At 46.2% G+C, this 18,224-nt stretch overlaps 2 protein-coding genes across 3 annotated transcripts in view; one reads left to right on the top strand and one right to left on the bottom strand.

Annotated features, from left to right (window-relative positions):
- Positions 1 to 12,197, top strand: part of LOC105564921 (transcription factor SOX-13) — a 41,596-nt gene extending 29,399 nt beyond the window's left edge. The window contains exons 3-8 of the mRNA XM_012017699.1: positions 4,638 to 4,919; positions 5,182 to 5,566; positions 6,954 to 7,178; positions 7,826 to 7,873; positions 8,037 to 8,189; positions 8,613 to 12,197. Of these exons, the coding sequence (XP_011873089.1) occupies positions 4,638 to 4,919; positions 5,182 to 5,566; positions 6,954 to 7,178; positions 7,826 to 7,873; positions 8,037 to 8,189; positions 8,613 to 9,115 (1,596 nt within the window). The 3' untranslated portion in view covers positions 9,116 to 12,197. The remainder of the gene's footprint in view (positions 1 to 4,637; positions 4,920 to 5,181; positions 5,567 to 6,953; positions 7,179 to 7,825; positions 7,874 to 8,036; positions 8,190 to 8,612) is intronic.
- Positions 12,198 to 12,905: 708 nt separating this feature from the next.
- LOC105564920 (DNA-directed RNA polymerase III subunit RPC3) lies at positions 12,906 to 17,817 on the bottom strand. Of its 2 annotated transcripts, none has more exons than XM_012017697.1 (8): positions 17,240 to 17,817; positions 16,736 to 16,854; positions 16,482 to 16,618; positions 16,134 to 16,380; positions 15,689 to 16,051; positions 15,006 to 15,366; positions 14,808 to 14,919; positions 12,906 to 14,583 (listed from the first exon to the last, which is right to left on the bottom strand). In XM_012017697.1, the coding sequence occupies exons 1-8, from the start codon at positions 17,381 to 17,383 to the stop codon at positions 14,495 to 14,497; spliced, it is 1,572 nt and encodes a 523-aa protein (XP_011873087.1). In that variant the 5' UTR covers positions 17,384 to 17,817; the 3' UTR covers positions 12,906 to 14,494. The 2 variants fall into 2 exon arrangements, with proteins under 2 accessions (XP_011873087.1, XP_011873088.1); XM_012017698.1 differs by having other exon boundaries at positions 12,906 to 13,593.
- Positions 17,818 to 18,224: the final 407 nt, after the last annotated feature.

Raw genomic sequence — 18,224 nt, 5'->3', positions numbered from 1 at the left:
ACGAAAATACCGCTTCCGGTTGCCCTAGATTCTCGCAATTCACTGCCCCCCCCCCTCCCTCTCTCTCTGTCCCTCTCGGTCCCTCTTCTTTTTCTCCTGTTGCGATGATGATCCCGTGCGGGGCGAGCGCGAATCCCGTTCAAAGCGCTCCATAATTTATGTATCCATCGGCCGCCTCTCCGTTTGTCGTCGGAGATTCCGCGCGTCTCTCTTTTAAAATTCCATTAAGGAGTGCAGCGGCACTTCTTTTTGTTCCCCGGCTCCTCGTTGCCCCGTTGCCGGGCGCGTATCGGCCGCGAGACGAACCGGCATGACCGGCTCTCCACCTCGCGATCGATTATTCATAATGCTTGTTTATCTCGAAGACGCGGTATGATATCGCGGGTCGTCGATATCTCCGGGCGGGATGGTGGTAAGGGGCTTTAATTCGATCTACGCGGGCAGCTCGCGCCGGAGCTCCTTGCGGCGCGACATAATTTTAGACAGTACCCGCAGTGTGACAGTCTTTACAACGCGCGTGAAGTATGAACCACTTCCGGTGGATCCGCGTCAACCGGCGTGTGTCCCCTCGCGCTCTCGCACTCCAGTGGCTCCGATTCTAAATCTGGATAAGCGAATTTCCGTGGCCTTTAGCCCCGCGTGTCGCGCCTACGAAAATCGCCTCGCCCCGAACGTCGGGCGTCCGCGACGCCGCGCGGAACGCGAATTATCGGTAAATATCTTTCGCCGATTGAACAATCGTCGTAAACGCGAAGACGGGTCGATCAGCCTGCCTCCCCGTAAGAATCGAAACGGTTTAAACGTCGCGATACTCGCTACGCGCGGAACTGCGCGGCGTCGACACGTGCGAGAACAAAATTATATCTACAGTTTATACCGATTTAAATTATTTAGATTTAGATCGGCTTGGTAAGCAGTTTAGCGTCCAATTGTTTATTCGCGTATCTCACTTTGCGACCGATCTGGATCCCCTCCGCGCGCTATAACACCCGGGACTCCGGTATCGCGCGGACTCCGCGATAGATAATCGGCCGAAGAGCGATTACGGGGGTAAATATGTTTCGGTAATTGCGTGGCTAAGTTTAGGCGGTGCAGTTGGCGTCAATGCGCGGATGCATATTCAGAACGGGGCTCCTCATATTCTTATGCTCACTTACTAAACCGCCGCGTCGTGTGTGGATGTGAATGTGAATGGAACTTGCTGGCACCCCGCCTGTTTATATTTAGCCACTGTGGGCGGTATAGCTGTCACGGATACGTATCATCGGCATAACTGAACTGTGCAAATGAATAATGAAGTTCCAGTCGTCCCTTTCTCTCTCTCTCTCTCTCTTTCTCTCTTCCTCCCCCCCTTTCCTGCACCCTCCTCTCTCTCTCTCCTGCGTCTTTGCCGCCTATTATAGGTGCCGCGAGCCGAAGACGTTACCCGAATTGGCGTTACCCGGTCGCGGACTCATTGTCTCCCGGTGGCCGATCTCCCTCGCGCCGCCGAAGCGAACGCGACACATGTGGTCTCAATGAACGCACATGCGCTCATTGGGACGCTCGCCTGGGATATAAACGCCACAGTTCGGCAGCCTTTGAGCGGCTCGCCGTACCGGCGACGCATCGTGAAAGATCGTAACGTCAGCGAGTACAGAGAATGAAGAATACAGTCATACGATACTCTTAATCCCGTAATGACCGCCTCCGAGCCTAATCCCTATGCGTTGTCGCGAGAAATGCTCCCTCTCCATCTCTCTATTGATTGACACGAAGAATGCAGGGAAAGACAAGCCATTTTTGTGTTAAAAGTTACGTAGTTTCAATTGCTTCTCATTTCAAATTGCTATTTTATTCCTGAAACGAGGGGGGGGGGGATTAAGATTTTCCTCGTCGGTCGGCATATCGATCTCTCGCGTCTCGCACATTGTAATCATTACGCGCGTTAACATGTTAGAAATGTGCTGCTCGTACATCGACGCTTTTTACGCTCTATCATTTTTAACAATCTGCAGAAGCCAACGAGAAGTGTCCGGCAATGTCCAATCGACGCGGAAGGTCACCGCTTATCGTCGCTTGCACAACGCCGCATGTTTTTGCGCGGATTTTTGTGTCGCCCTGCAGTTTTTAATTCCCGCGCCGCAACTATTTATAATACAAAGCAATGATTTTCCTACGTCGATTCTACGTCGCCCATCGGCGATAAAGTCCCGCGAGAGAGAAGCGGCATCGGGTGCGTCATGAAATTAATAATCGCGCGCGGCACGGAATCGGGAAGGGCGACGCGGGTGCATCCAGCGTCCCGTGCGCTCGCGCTCGCGCGCGTGACATCTCAGCTGGTGCACAGGCTGGATGAATAAACGTCTTCCTTATCGTCTAAAATAAGCCCCGCGCATATCTGGATCGTAGCCAGGACGTAGGAAAGTACAATGATTATTCGTCGCGTAAATTGTCGCGTTCCTATGGAGGGTGGATCGGATCACTCGCCCCTCCGAGCCCCTCGCTCGCCGATGCTATTAATACAACGTTATTAATCGCAAAAATTCGCTGGCGCTGCACTTGGCTGCGATCCGCTTAATCGCGCGATGTTACCAGTCAGACGCGCAATTAGGTCTTTAACTGCCCGATTATGAAGTAATCATCTTCCTCGGCGCGATATTACATATCGCTGCATACGCGATATCGGTATGCGTTTACGATCTGGTGAACGTACGATATACATTTCGCGTTAAAACACCTTTGATAACTTGGTACGCGAAAGTTTTTAATAAATCCGTCCCTTTATATCCAGTTACGCGGGCATAAAGGTATCTCATGATTTTAAAATGGAGAAAAATTATATTTCCAACAGGCATTTAATAATTGACATATTTTACAACTTTCTACTCGAATAAAGTGGCGACAGATCGAGCACTCGAGATGGCCGTTCAAATTGTTGACTCGTTAACAAGGAGCGCCGATTCCTGTCTTATTTAATTTTTTTTTAGAATTTTCGCATTACGATACCAATAAAACTGTAAACGCGGATGCAAAAGCGGACGTTTCCATTCATTGGTTTGTCAGGATAATCATTTGATTAAAAAAACTCACGCAGCGTTTACATAAGCTTAATAAATAATATAACGTAACGATCTCGTTAGCCGAGCCTGCATAATTAATATCGTCAAGAGCTGAGGACCCTTGCGCGCACACGGCGCAACTGTTAAGAGGATGCTAAAGTCTACCGCTAAAGTTTACCGACACATTCGAATATAGTTTTTGCGCTGCTGAATCTTTTTATTGGTTTTTACGCCTAAAATAATACCAGGATAAGTTGCGGACCGCATAGCAGAACGTTTTTATACTTGAAACACTCGGGTCGGAAGTCTAATGAGAAAGATATTGGTATTTGAAATTTTCAATTTTTTAATCGTGAGCAATTTGAATTTGGCTTTATAAAATTACAAAATTCTTCCACGCGATTACAGTACGCGTAAAAACAAAGCGGGGGGTTCACGACTTTATATAAAAAACGAAGAGAAATTAAAAATATCAGCATGTGAAGCCTAACCACAATTACTTATAAAGCGATATTTTTAATTTCTCTTCGTTTTTTATATAAACTAGAACAACACAAGCGCGCGCTTCGCGCGCGCCATTGTTCTTCCTCATTATATTACATAAACTGTCAAAATAACCCTCTTAAATACAAACTGTCGAAACCGCAAGTCGAAGTGAACGACTCGCAACGAGATCGACACAAACTGTCAAAATAACCCTCTTAAATGCAAACTGTCAAAACCGCGAGTCGAAGAGAATCGACTCGCAACAAGATCGAAATCGAGTTTCGAGAGAGCCAATCGGCATCGCGGAAAAGCGACAACAATGAACTCGCAACACCTTTTTTAGATAGGGAGTCGTGAACCCCCCGCTTTATTTTTACGTGTACTGTAATCGCGTGGAAGAATTTTGTAATTTTATAAAGCCAAATTCAAATTGCTCGCGATTAAAAAATTGAAAATTTCAAATACCAATATCTTTCTCATTAGACTTCTGACCCGAGTGTTTCAAGTATAAAAACGTTCTGCTATGCGGTCCGCAACTTATCCTGGTATTATTTTAGGCGTAAAAACCAATAAAAGGATTCAGCAGCGCAAAAACTATATTCGAATGTGTCGCTAAAACAGACGACTTTAGCATCCTCTTAACGCACGTTATAATTACGTTACTTTGAAGCAACAACGTATACTCGTACGGAATGTTTCCGGTTTCGCGCGCGGGACTGGTAAGAAGTCGAAATAACTCTGGCGTCGCGGCGAAGCAGCCGAAAAAGAAATCTCTCGGCGCAACCGCGCGTATAATAGCGTTTCGCGGGCGTCCGGCTCGTAGCCTAAGGTATATATATAGGCGAAAGGCGCATAACGAGGGAGGTCCAAAACGGTATTTACGACGCATCGAGTCGTTGGCGGGCACAAAGTGGCAATCGCGTCGCGCAATTTACTCGACGCCCGGCATTGTCCGGCCCGGCGTATTTCATCCGCGCGCCGCGCTTGCGGATAAGCCGGCCCCCGTCAAGGATGGTGGAGAACGGTCCACCCTCGCTGGCGGCGCGCGCGACGGAGGGACCTCACGTGCGCGACGTCCTTTTAATTAGTGGCCCGTGTGTGCCTTTCCAGTCGTATCCCGCTCACATGACGGTCGACTCGCAGAAGCAAATCGAGATGCAGCGGCTGCAAACGGAGCACTTGAAGCGGCAGCAAGAGCACATCATGCAGCACAACATCCAGGAGCTGCAGGCTCAGATGACAAAGAGCCAGCTGAGCATGTCGGGGCAGTCGCTGATGTTCCTGCCGTTTCTCGAGCAGCTCAGAGCGCTGCCGGTGCAGTCGCCCATGCCTCCGCCGCCGGCCACGTCGACCGCCACCACCGGCAACAAGCACATCAACTCCATCGCCAATGTACGTGCCCCCGGTGATTGTATGTCGATGTATCGAGCCCGCACGCGCTGGCTCTCCGCGCGATATTGCGATATCGCGCGTTATTTTCGCCACATTAGTTTTTTTTCCCTTTTTTCGGCACGTCTGCTCTCGTCCCGTGGAGAAAAATACAAAAAATTCAGAGAGGCGTTGCAAAATCGTGGCTCGTTTTTGGGAAAAAAAACTCAACGCGCCGCGGCCCGCACGTGAACACCGTCCCTGACGATTTTTCGCTCGTTTGCAGATGATCAGCAGCCACCGGGAGGGCCCGAGCTGGGCGAGCGCGCACCTCGCGCAGATGACCACGCAGATGGAGAAGGAATCGTCGTCGCCGGCGCCGATCTCATCCGCGGTAGCGCCGACGGCCCCGCCGCCTCCCCAGGACCTCGACGCCCCGCTGAACCTCACCAAGCCGAAATCGGCGTCCTCCTCGGGCGCCACGGCGTCCTCCTCGTCGCCCGGCAGCGATTCGCACTCGACCGGCGCCGGAAGTAGCGGCCAGCAGGAGCAGCCGCTGGCGGCGACCGCGCCCAAGCTCTTCCCATCGGGGCTGTCCTTGTCGCGGAATTACCTGCAGACGCTCCCCTACGCCGGCATGGCGCCGCATCTCAGCACTCTGTCCTCGCCGAGTGAGTCAACCCATTCGCGAGAGCGGAACAAAGCCCGGGATTATATCGGCGAACGCGAGACCGAGTATCGTGTCGAAACGACATTTCGCGGATATTCCGCGAGATTGTTGCCATTCACAACGGTTGATTATCTTTACGCGCGCTCCCTCTTTCTCGCTCTTTCTCTCGCTTCGCTGAGCCCCGCGCGAAATGCATGTTATAATCGGCCAACTGTTCACAGCAAGTGTTGACCCGAACCGCCGCGCGATTAAAGTAGCGCCCGTTACCGCGATCCGCGAGCGGCTCGCGTCGATTACGCGGCGCGAGCCGGTCTCGCGGAACAATTGCAAATTGGCGATTGCCGCAAGAGGATCCGAGGGAGAAAGAGAGAGGAAAGATGCCCTCCGCGGAGCGCGCGATTTCATAGCGGCGGTGAACACTTAATCATCTTCGAGCAGGCTAGTTTTCCCCGATTGTCCGCGGCCGGGTTTTTTCCCTCCGCGCCGCTCGCCTCGAAGAACCTGTTTCACTTGCCATCTGGTTTTTGCCACGGGTACCGGCGGCATGCTCGTAATCAACGATGCGTAACGCGATTCCGCCCGATAAGGGCCGCGCGACGCGGGCGCGATTCGCGCGAGGAAGGGAAGAAAATCCGTTCATTGTAACGTCGCGAGCGAGTCTCCTCGCGTCACTTCGTCCGCGACATATACGGAGCATTGAAAAACCATGTCGTAAACTTCGGGATTGTATCAAAGGTCCGCCAGTGAGAGGAAGAGGGCTTCCGGCGAACGTGGCTCTGAAAGTAATACTCATTTTACAAACGATCGGAGACGGCAAACTTTTAATTCATTCTCTTCGGAGGCTATTTCCACTTGAAAGAATTCCAACGTCAATTGTGGTCTCTAAAGGTCCTGCTTCTTCAAGTTCTAGTTTCGAGAAATGTGTAGCTATTCCATAAAGATTCAGACGGGAAACTTGTAGTCAACCCAACTGGCTAGTTATTTAATTAGCTTATTACACAACGTTTCGACCCTATTATTTTCGGTCCTTCTCGAGTGATACAGCAAACCAACAACAACTAAGTCAGTCATCGTCGTCGAATAAGACAGAGTCGAGTTACAGTATCGAGTTGTATGAATCAGTGAGTATTCACTGTTTTCGGTGATAATCCACCGATTGACTTTTAGAGAGAATCATTGAGATCGCACTGTGATACCTAAAACTAAGGAGGCCGTGAAGGGTCAAATGAAATTTTCGCTAGAGGCGAGCCCGACTGATCCTCAACCGGGCGGAAAGATGCCGCGCCTTCGGGTTTTCGGTGCTCCGTACAGTTTAAAAACGCATGTCCCTCCGACCGTGTCTCCATTACGCGTCTCTCATCCCGGTTTCCCCGGTGACCCGTTTACAGTGGGCAAGGTAATGGCCAAAGACGAGGCCGGCGGACCCGGTGGATCCGTGGCGGCCGCTGCGGCCGCGGCAGTGGAGAAGCACTTCGTGATGCACGGGCTGTACGGATTGCAGTCGAACGCAGGTGCGATGCCGCCGTCGGCCCAGACTCAAAGACCGATCAAGCATTCTGGCCCTCGGGAGGAGACGCCTCAGGAGGAGCAGGATTTTCTCTCGACGTCTCACAGTAAGTGGACGCGTAGAAACGCGCGCGTCGCGTTAATCGAGACGGATCGCAAATTGAGGCTGCGAGTACAAAGAGCGCTTAATACAGCTCGACGAATGTGGAGTCGATTTCTTTCTGCCGGGGAAACGGCGAAGCAGCGTCCCGTGCAAACGTCAAATCAAGGTCGAGTTGCGATCTCTCTAAAAGCCTATGATATAATTCAGCGCTCACAACCGCGAATCAGTGAGCGTCCACTCATTGACTTTTGGAGAGATCGAGAATGAAAGATGAAACTGAATGCGCACGTGGTGTAGAAAAGGTATTGCGATTTCATGTCGTGCACGGAAAGACCGGCCAAGGCAAAAAGTAACTCAAATTAAAAAGTTGCCGTATAAATAGTAGGGGCGTCTACATTGTTTCGTGTTGCAACATTCATTAAGTTTGCTGCACAAAGCGCATATAGTTGTCTCCACTACTTATCATATCAATGTCTCTTGTACCAGCGGTCTCTCCGTGTGTAAATCTTCCCCCCCTCGTTTTTTTTTTGTAGAAAAATGTGAGCATTATTGTAAGATGCATGTTATAGCGTTTGTTGTAAAGATTATATTAGCGCTGCAAACGGTCTCCCCGCTCAACGTCGCATATCTGATTCGCCTTTGAAATTGCAGTGTGGCGAGATCCGGGATATAAAGTGGCGGAAGACATAACGGAAAAAGGTAAGCACTTCCATGAGTAACGATTAGGCTGATGTTACGCTCTTGTTTTGAGAGCGCCAAGTGACGCCCTCGCGAAATTAGATTCGTTTCTCACGAGAGTATCGTGAATCCCGACGACGACGTGACATCTAACGCCCCGGTCTCTCTTTCTCTTTCTCTTCAGCTAAAATGGTGAGGCAGCAGAAAAGGGAGAGTGAGAACAAGCCACATATCAAGCGACCTATGAACGCATTCATGGTGTGGGCCAAGGACGAACGTAGGAAGATCTTGAAAGCCTGCCCAGACATGCATAACTCGAACATATCGAAGATTCTCGGTAAGCACACCCGACCCATAATTACATCTGAATTATTTATGTCGCAGATGCGTCGTCGCGGTATCGATCGATGTGGCACACGTGTGAAATTTTAGTTGCAAAATCGTTGCGCTGAAATTGGAAAGTGATACAGCGCGCTCTCTAAAAATTGTATTTTGCCCGCGAGTGCTCTTTAAAAGTCAATCAGCAGATTGAATGGGAAGAGCGAATAGTGACTGATTCACTCCGATTTGCGGTGGTATACTTATAACTGTAAATCAGTGACTATCCACTGATTGACTTTTAAACAACACTCGCGCAGGCGGAACACAACGAGAGCTTATTCGACGCAGTTGAATGCATCTTAACGTGCCCGATGAAAGATCGTCGGAGATGACGCGAAACGTTCTCCACTTGAACGCGCATTCTTCGCGTCGGTTACAGGCGCCCGGTGGAAGGCGATGTCGAACTCGGAGAAGCAGCCGTATTACGAGGAACAGTCGCGGCTGTCGAAGCTGCACATGGAGAAGCATCCCGACTACAGGTACCGGCCGCGGCCGAAGCGCACGTGCATCGTGGACGGCAAAAAGATGCGCATCTCCGAGTACAAGTCGCTGATGCGGCAGCGGCGGCAGGAGATGCGGCAGCTGTGGTGCCGCGACGGTGGCAGCGAGATGAACTTCTTGTCGCCGGTGAGCGCAGATCTGACCGGCACGCAGCATCACCCGGGCACGGGCGCCGGGCCGTCGGCGCGGCCGTCGGTCTCGCCCCCGGCGACGATGCTGAACGGCGGCGGCGGCGGCGTCGCCGGCCCGAGCTCGGACCACCCTTCCTTTTATTATCCGCAGGACAGCCTCTCGCCCACGGACATGATGAACTTCTCGCCCGAGAATTCCGGCTCTATCGGCGGCTACGACGCGAGTCCGCGGCACCACGACGAGGATTGAACCACGGCTCCGGGTCAGCCACTTTGGCCGCCCGGAGCATCATCGTCATCATCCTCAGCAGTGGCGGCGGCGGCGGCAGCCGCGGCGACCGCAGCGGCCGCGTCCACGTCGAGACTCGCTTACGAACTCTTCTGGTAATCGGAATCGTCTGTCTCGGTGTGACGTCGACGACGACGACGGCGACGTGTGTCTCGAGTCACACACTGGAACATGTTTCCGAGCCGCGCTTCTCCGCACGACGGAGCGAACTGGAAGAGGGCACTCTACTTTTCAGGGAAAGAAGAGTTTCAGGCGTCTCGAAACCTCGCCGGAGGTTGTGATATAATGTTCTATCTCTGTGCCATCGTACGCGAAACGCGAAGTAGAAGCGCGAGAGCGTCTCCGTCGCGACGTCGCTCGATCGTCGATCTTCCTTGCTCTTCGATACAAGCTATAACAGAAAAAATACCGGTGTGTGTTTTCGCTAGTGTGCAATCCGTTAGTCCGTTTGATTCGTATCGAATGCGTGTACACGGATCTCGATACAGTTTTCCACAAACACAAGCTTGTATATCGTATTGACAAAGCAACATGTTTAGACTCGTTGAATATTTTGACAACGACATCCTTTGATGTCCCATTTGCAGTGCTCAATTAACAAGAAAATATACCCAACTATCCCGCCATAATTTTGACGATGAGCTTTGGATATGTTGTGTAATGTAGATCAAAATAATTTAACATCAAATTCAACTACGTATGTAAAATTGTTTTCCGAAAACGTATCTTCCAAAACTGCGCTAGAAACATGTATATATTGTATAACATGTAATGTATCTATATTCGAAGCTCTCTTTCATTTTTGCTATAAAACAATTTTTCGAAATTGGTGACGGCAGAGGAAGATGTAAAATCAGTTTGCTTCACGTTTGCGTTTGAATCCCTTAAAATTAAATACTGGATGTGTGCGAGTCTTGCTTTTACGCGGTCAAACCGAATCTTTTCATGTTCGAATTTAAATCAATTTTTCCTGAGTTTGTTATATATGTTGCTTTGAAAAATGATTTGATTATATTCGAAATCGAGTCGTTGACGATTCGAAATCATTCGAAGCACACCTTTGTCAAATATTCAGTATCTAGTTTCTAAGAAAGTATCTTTTATAATCTGTTCTGTAATGCTCATATCCAAGGCTCAGTGATATTGGAGAACGGAACGGTTGAGTTTCTTCGTAAATTCCTTATTTTGACAAAAGACGATTGCCGATTTAGGTTCCGAGTTTTTCCATCGCTGCGCGATGCAACGCCATTTCGAGACAATCTGTATCGAGACACGGTCTTTATTTATTCGTTCCCACATGCGGCGGTTCACAAATCGTTCTCGCGCAAGACTCTTCTGTTGCTCATTTTCGTTCAGACATTCTCGAGCCAAGTGCATATTGAAAACCCCGCGGTCTAAAGCCGAAACAACAGGCACAACGTCGTAAGACTTTGAAAGACGTTCCACCAGACATCCTAATCTCTCGCGCATCTCCCGGGGACGTCTTTTCGCTCGGTGAAGGCGCGAACACTCGAAAAGACTTTGAGCAGTTAAACTTGAGGGGAAAAATGGCAGTCGAGAACGTGAGCAGCCGTTTCGAAACTTAAGCAACGTTAACAATTCCGATTGGTTGAAGTTCTTCAATCTTAAGTCTTACTGCTCGAGTTTTCTCGTGCGTTTCCAGCTTAACTCGCTCCCGCGTCACACGAGCGACGACGGAGAACGGCGTCTCTCACGCACGTCGGCGGTATTCCCTGTATATTCTCCCGCATCGTAATCAAAATTGCAATCCGCACGAAACTCGTGGTAGACTTCGATTATCGGTAGCTAAAGCGTAGAGATAACCGGCGTTGAAACAGCGGCCAAAAAAAAAACCCGACGACGCTCGTTGCACTTGGCGTCCCCGCATCCGCGCGCGCGTGCGGGGGTCGCAAGGGCACGCGCATACGTACGCATAATTTTTATAATAAGACAATCGCGCGCCGATTCGGATGCGCAGCTCGTGCCGGTCTCCTTATCGGACCTGGATACACACAGCCGATATCACGTACAACGTTGCGACACGATGCATGGCCAAAAAGTCTTGTTCCTATTTCTCCTAAGTGTGTATGTGTGTGCGTCTAAACGATACGGGCCGATTTCGGATGCGGACCGTGTCGAGAAAGAGAAACGAAATGAACGGAGGGAAAGAGAGAGAAAGACGAAAAAGAGAGTGAGAGAGAGAGAGAGTGAAACGAATAAGTAGAAACTGGTCTATCGCAGCGTCTCCCGCAACGAGATCGCGCGCGTCCGAACGCGTGGACGCCGCACGTGGCAATATCTTATCTCGCGGCCGTCAGTCGGTCGTTGTAAAATGTTCCATCGTATGTAAAACAACCGCGCGTTCGACGCGCTGAACGGATGGTCGGGAACAGAGTGAGAAAAAAAAAGCTAGAAGATAATCGCACGCGCGATCAAGCCCCGGTACGTGGACGCGCGACGACGGGCTTCTCGTTTAATATAAATGCCTAGTACTTATAGTATTTTCACCGTTAATTTATTGACCCTAAATGTAAAAGCAGCGAGACAGCCGAGAGGCGGTTGATAGTCGACTGAGTGGCAGGGGGGCGAAAAGGGGCGAGAGGACGTAAAGGGGGTTGAAGACGGGATGGACATTGGGAATTAGCGGATCGTCGATATATTAGTACAACGTTACGGTAATAAACGGTCGCGAAAAAAAGGGATTATAGCGTTATATTTATCGAAAGATCGGAGCCCCGCATCTGCGATCCTGATCGCCATGCTCGACACGTCGCCCCGATTTTCGTAAGGGCGCGCTTCTGCGACTTCGAATTACATTTACGAACGTGGGGGAGATCGTGGTACACGAGGGGGTGGTGAGGCCGACGGGGGACAATTACAGCCTCGCGGTTAAGTCGATACGAAAAGACGAACGCAATTGTAAACGTAGCTAGGTCTGTGGGGCGATCGAACAAGGCGATATAATGATTTGGAGCTTGATGTGATATAATACTTATGTGCCAAATAGCGTTTTCGCGGGCGGGGGTTAATCAAAAAAAAAAAAGGAAAAAGAAGAGAAACAGAGAGAGAGAAAAAGAGAGAGAAAAACCTCTAGTTCCGAGTCGCCTCGTTGGCTCGACGTGAAACGAATTTTTGCGTCTCCTTTTTTCACGTCTTCTTTTGTTATTTATAATCAGTGCAATTTACATAAACACACGGTACCTAATATAATTTTATAAAGAGAGCCAGTATCCTCGATATATCTGCACCCATTTTCGTTGGGGGCTCGACCGGCATCAGATTTTAGGATAGCTTAATGTTGATAATAATTTATTTTATGTATATAATGGATTTGTACATTGTGTCGGGAGATAATCATCGATCCGCGGCCCGACACGAGCGTCAATATTATTAATGTACAGTGTAACTATATTGTGATGTATCTACGTAGCTACATTATATATGTAACTATTCGAAGTATGTAGATTAACAATGTTAAACGCGATATGTATTCTTATTTTCATTGTCATTATTATCTTTATTATCTTTATTATTATTATTATTGAGATGGCACCATTATTATTATTATTATAAATATTACAGTTATTAATATCATCGTTGCTTAATTAGTACACTATTATTTAAGTGACGAGCCTTATTATTTTTAGTAGCAAAAGGAAAAGGTTGTACGTGCCAGTTTAGACAAGAACGGCAAGTGAAAGTTCGTCGGTCGTTTATACTCGAATACTCAATCAAATTTTAATGCGATATATTTCTATGTGAGACACATTTTTAATGCAGTATCTTTACATGTATACATTTCCCTCGTTGGAGCCGTTTCCTTGGTCTGTGATGATTTTGGAATACTGCGTCTAGGAACTTCAATTTTATATCATATTCATAATTTTCTTCAGTTCAAAGTTTTACGTCTTAAAGTACGTTTCTCTCTCTAGATCAAGCTTTCGTCGCCAGTTTCAAGGGCAAGCTTCGAAAGATATGCAATTTTCTTTTAATCGCTCTACTGTTAGACAATGGCAATTTTTCACTTAGCAAAAAGATGACATATTTCGAGTGAATGATCTGCCTATCTTGCATTTTTTTTCAGTTGTGCCATATCTTCGTTATGAATATTAAAAAATTGTTTTTATGTTTGCGAAATTTTACAAAACCAAACCATCTGTGACAATGTAACTCGCGCGTGCAATGGAGTTCGGTCCGCGTTTTCCCTTCTTTAAAAGTACTCGCCGATTCTTATTGTTGTCCGCGGTATTTGCTTTGATAAAAATCGGTTCTGCATTCCATCGATTGCGACTTCTACCCACACGATCGTTGAAATTAGCAACGATACTTAGTCCGTGGCGATCTCCTTACTTTCAGATATCACGAATGTTACGCGATAATATATCAGCACACGATTATTATATTTACTGGCCTTTACATGCAACCAATGCGAATGCAAACTGTAAGAATAGTAAATTGTAAATCGAATTACACTACTAATATTATAGTATATTTAACGTAAAGAAAAAGTGAACACTAACATCCGCTCTCAATATTCCAAGCATTCACTTCATTTACATGTACGTTGTTGTTAATGGTATAAAAAAATATAATAAAATAACGCTTTACCGAAATTCAATCTTAGTTTTAGGGGTGTACGACACTATTTCTAGATGAAAAACTTGTATGTATGAGGGATGTATATAGTTATGCAGTACTAGTGCAAATGAGAGGAGATAGAATGAGAGCGAGAGTGAGAAAGAGGCGTGAAAGAGATGAAAGGAAGAGTAAGAGAAAGACTGTGAGTGTGTGAAAGGTAGAGAGTATAAGAAAACAGTCAGATGTGCGAGTGAAACAAAATTCTCACGATCATCTTAACACTACTCGTGTCGTGATCGTAGTACACTATCGGTATCAATAGCATAAAATCAAAATATATATTTAGGATGATGGGTAAATCGCTACTGATAACACTACTTTAAATTTTATTTATTGATACATACTCGTAACGGAATAATCTTCATCGCGGCAGTGTTAAGATGAGCGTACAAAGCATACAGTAGAACAAAGGAAAAGTCATTCTTCGGAACGCACATATATACAGCGTGGCATAACATTGTCTTTAGGAGGCACGCGCTTTACTGTTATTGTGAACGAAATGCATTTTCGCGCCTGAGAATACATACGATATTTTCGTCGAATACCAATTGAAACGGAAGTCTCATCAAGAACGCACCACAAGCTGGCTGTGAGTCACGTGACTAACTCTCCCTCATCTCTCATTCTTTTCGACAAAAGGTACGCATATATTCATCGCCATTTGCTTATTAAACTATACGAGTGAACATTGGCGAATCGCAATTATTTATTTATGTTGCACACGATCCGAGATGACTTTTCCTCATAGATAGAGACATCAAATGCACTGTATATCACAATAGAGAACAGCACTATTATAAACATAAAAAAATATGATTATATTTATTATAATTTGAAAGCTAGGTACTCTTTGTTGTTTGTATTTTACAAGCGTAATCATTATTATACATAAATAAATATGAACTATATAAATGAATAAATGCGAGACTTTCATTTTTACAGCGCGAATTATCGCGGAGACAAATCGAGGAATTGAAGCAGACTGAACTAACTTAACGATATAGAGCATACATACTTAATAAAAATAAGGTTTCGTCTATTTGTAACTGTGTGGCCGCCAGTTTCTTGATCGCATTTTGCGCATTTTCAAACTGTTGAGTCTCAGACGGTGTCATCATTTCTGCAATCTAGAAAGTTTTTAAAATATTGTATATTAATTCGTTGCTTCTGCGATTCTTTTTATCTCAATAATAAGAGTATATATTCATATTACATCAGTGAGCTGCTGCTCCGACGCGCCATGTTCCTCAAATTTGTTGGAAAGTATCTGTATCCTCAATTGCTTTTCTATTATACGTTTGTTGTTGGTTGTTTCGAGATCCCGTCTTTTTATAATGTTGTACAACGCTTGATAACAATGCTCGGTTTCCATTTCGACAAGTCTATCAAAATCGATGTAAAAGCGGTAAAGCACTTTTGCCGGCCCCGACAAAGTTCCATTTTTCCTCATCTCTTGAATTTGTATGTAATTTTCTTGAGACAAGGTATATGTTAGGGATTTGGCTTCCTTTGCTGGAATCATAGCCAAATTCTGGATTTGTTCCATGTTAACATTAATTTCGTCGCGAACCAATCTGAAAATCGCCGAGAAGCCAAATTATGTCGAGAAAGCGTACAATCGAGACACTCTCTCTTCTTTTCGGTAAAATGACATCGAGATGTGTGGCGCAAAGAAATGTGCGCTCCTTAGTGAACAAATAAACGAAAAGATCAGAGTTTAAGTTCACGGACAACACTGGTAACCGAGAGTATTCTGCCACACATATCCTTTTGAAATGAAAACCAAATATTCAAAGTACCAGTTCGTTCTGTACCAGAAAGAACTGGACAAAGCTTTTAAGCCCAATACACGAGGAAGAAGAAAACATATTGCAGACTGAATCTCTGTAACTTTACCTAAAAATCCTTGCAGCCTTGGGACCAAATCTTTCCGTTACGATATGGTCCAAAGTCGCCCATATCAATTGCACAAATGCGTTCTTCATATTAATGCTGTACTGCCCTCCACCGGAATCGCCAACCCGTTTGATAAATTGTGTACTATCCTCCTCCAGAAGCTGCAAATATTGATCGAGATAATGCTCGAGCTCTTGATAACTCAGCTTCTTCACTGCTTCCTTTATTTCGCTATACGGGATGGGATTCGACGTGGATGCCCAAGATGCGGTCCGCAGGTACATTAAATTTATCAATTGTCTCATCAATTCTTCCGCATTTTTATCGAATCTTGGGGTCATGGCCGATATAACGATTTGATCCCTGGCGTAAATAACACATGTTAATATTATTGAAATATAATCGAAGAGAGTATTGTGACTCAATGCTCTTTTTCTTTTTTTACCTAAGATCTTGTGTAAGTCGATCGAAATTGACCTTCCAGTACAGCTTATTATCGGCAAGTTCAACATTTTGTCCCTCCAACACGTTGGAAATGGCCATCACGTCGAGCTCAGGTAAGTCGTAAACGGGTTTCTCGGCTTGCTCTTCCTCAATCGTCGTGTTAACCAATGTACTATGCATTAAAAATTGATTTTTTACCAACAACTCGAACACCTCTTTTAGATTCGGAACGAAAGACAGTTGGACGGCTGAAAAGGCATTTGGATAATTAATACGACGCTTTAATAGAGCGGTAGGAAATGATTTTGCAAGAAAACGCAGAAGCCGAACAAGACCATTGGCATCATACATTTGGAAGGTGTCTGTTCGATTCGCTTGTACGTCTTTATTATCAATTCTGATGCCGTGATGTATCCGTGTTTCAGCACCTCCTCCAACATAATTTCACCCTCGTCTCCGCACATAGTTTTTACAAAGAGCGTGTATCTGCGATGAATAATATTCACGATAATTGACATCTCGAGAGAGAGACAACGATGGCAAGATAAAAAAATATGCATTACACTCCGCAATTAAAAGTATTATTCCAACGGGAAAGCATACCTTGGCAAGCGAAGAAGCATAATAACCTTGTTTAGATGCAAGGTATATCCGATGCGCTCGTCATACTCTCCAGAAGTAACAAAACCGTGTTTCATGAGAACATGTAGACCTTCCCTTACCTAACAGGGAGATAAAGGGTATGTTAGCAAAAGAAGTTCTGAATGGATGCAAGATATTGATAAGTACAAAGTCTATATATATATTTAATGCGATACAAGCTGCTTTCCTTTTACATTTAGGTGATACTGAGTCCCTCAGTTATGTGAGTACTTTATACTCGGATATGACGTCATTAATGTGAGTCTATTAAACTGACTAAAGCACATGGTCTTGATCGTGTGCAAAAACTCAGTTAAATCTGGTCGAATCACTTCTCAAGAATCAAAAGGAACATGCATTCAACTGAGTTATGACGGCACAAGTGAGATTTATCCGAGTTCTCATGTAAAAGGAAAGCAACTAATGTCATCATTAGTAACATGTAGCCATCATTTATTTGTTTACCTTCGCCCGTGGCAGTTTCGTTCTGAAACATATTGCGTGTAACGTTTTCGTTCCGTACGCTAAACTAATGCCGATGCATTGTACGATAGAGCCGAAATATTCTCCTAAGAGTAACGAGCAAAGCTTGTTGTGAAAGTCGTGCATGGCTTCTCGTAACAATTAACCTTCTCGTCCTGGATTACGATTCCACGTGTTGCACTGGACGCTGCAATCAATCTCAACGGCGTGGTAGTCCTCCTTTTCGCGGGTCTATTGGCCACGACTAGGTATACGTGCCGACCTGAAGGCACGTTGTGATTTTTCGAGCAAGTTCCAATTGGTTAATACAATATAGAGGCCTAACTATCGGGCCTCGCGCGGGATGATGCAACCACGAGGATCAGAAATTTCTCTTGTAGGTGAGAACATGGTTGAGAAGACACGCTGTTCCCTCAACGTCCCGAACGAAACCAAATGAAACTTGCCGAATTTTGAAAAGAGACTTGTTTCCCGTTGGTTAAACCAGTTAAACCGGCCGCGAGGATTGTGTGTAGCGTTCACAAGCAAGCGAGCAGCTGTGTTAAGCCTCCGCTACAATGGCCGCGTTCAGCAGACACAACTATTGAGTGAGCGCTCGGTATGATTGGTTAATACTTTTAGATCCAGCCAATCATGTTAAGAAATCATTGAGCGCTCACTCAACAGTCGTGTCTGCTGAACGCGGCCAATCGCTCATACTTGACGCCGACTGAACGTATTTTTAAATAACTCCTATATGCAATCGTTTGTATTTCGTATGTAGACGTTTGTAGTGCAATTAGAAAGGTTTGTGAGTCATTCATTTGTTTGTAATTAATTAATTATTTTTTAATTAGAAATCAATGGCCGCGTTCAGCAGACACAACTGTTGAGTGAGCGCTCGATTGGTTAATACTTTCAGATCCAGCCAATCATGTTAAGAAATCATTGAGCGCTCACTCAACCGTTGTGCCTGCTGAACGTGACT

Source organism: Vollenhovia emeryi, unplaced genomic scaffold, assembly GCF_000949405.1.
Source record: "Vollenhovia emeryi isolate VEMERY1.0 unplaced genomic scaffold, V.emery_V1.0 DF939158.1, whole genome shotgun sequence".
NCBI classification, from domain to species: domain Eukaryota; kingdom Metazoa; phylum Arthropoda; class Insecta; order Hymenoptera; family Formicidae; genus Vollenhovia; species Vollenhovia emeryi.
Note: the sequence above shows the minus strand (reverse complement) of the source record. Positions and strands in the feature narration are given on the sequence as shown.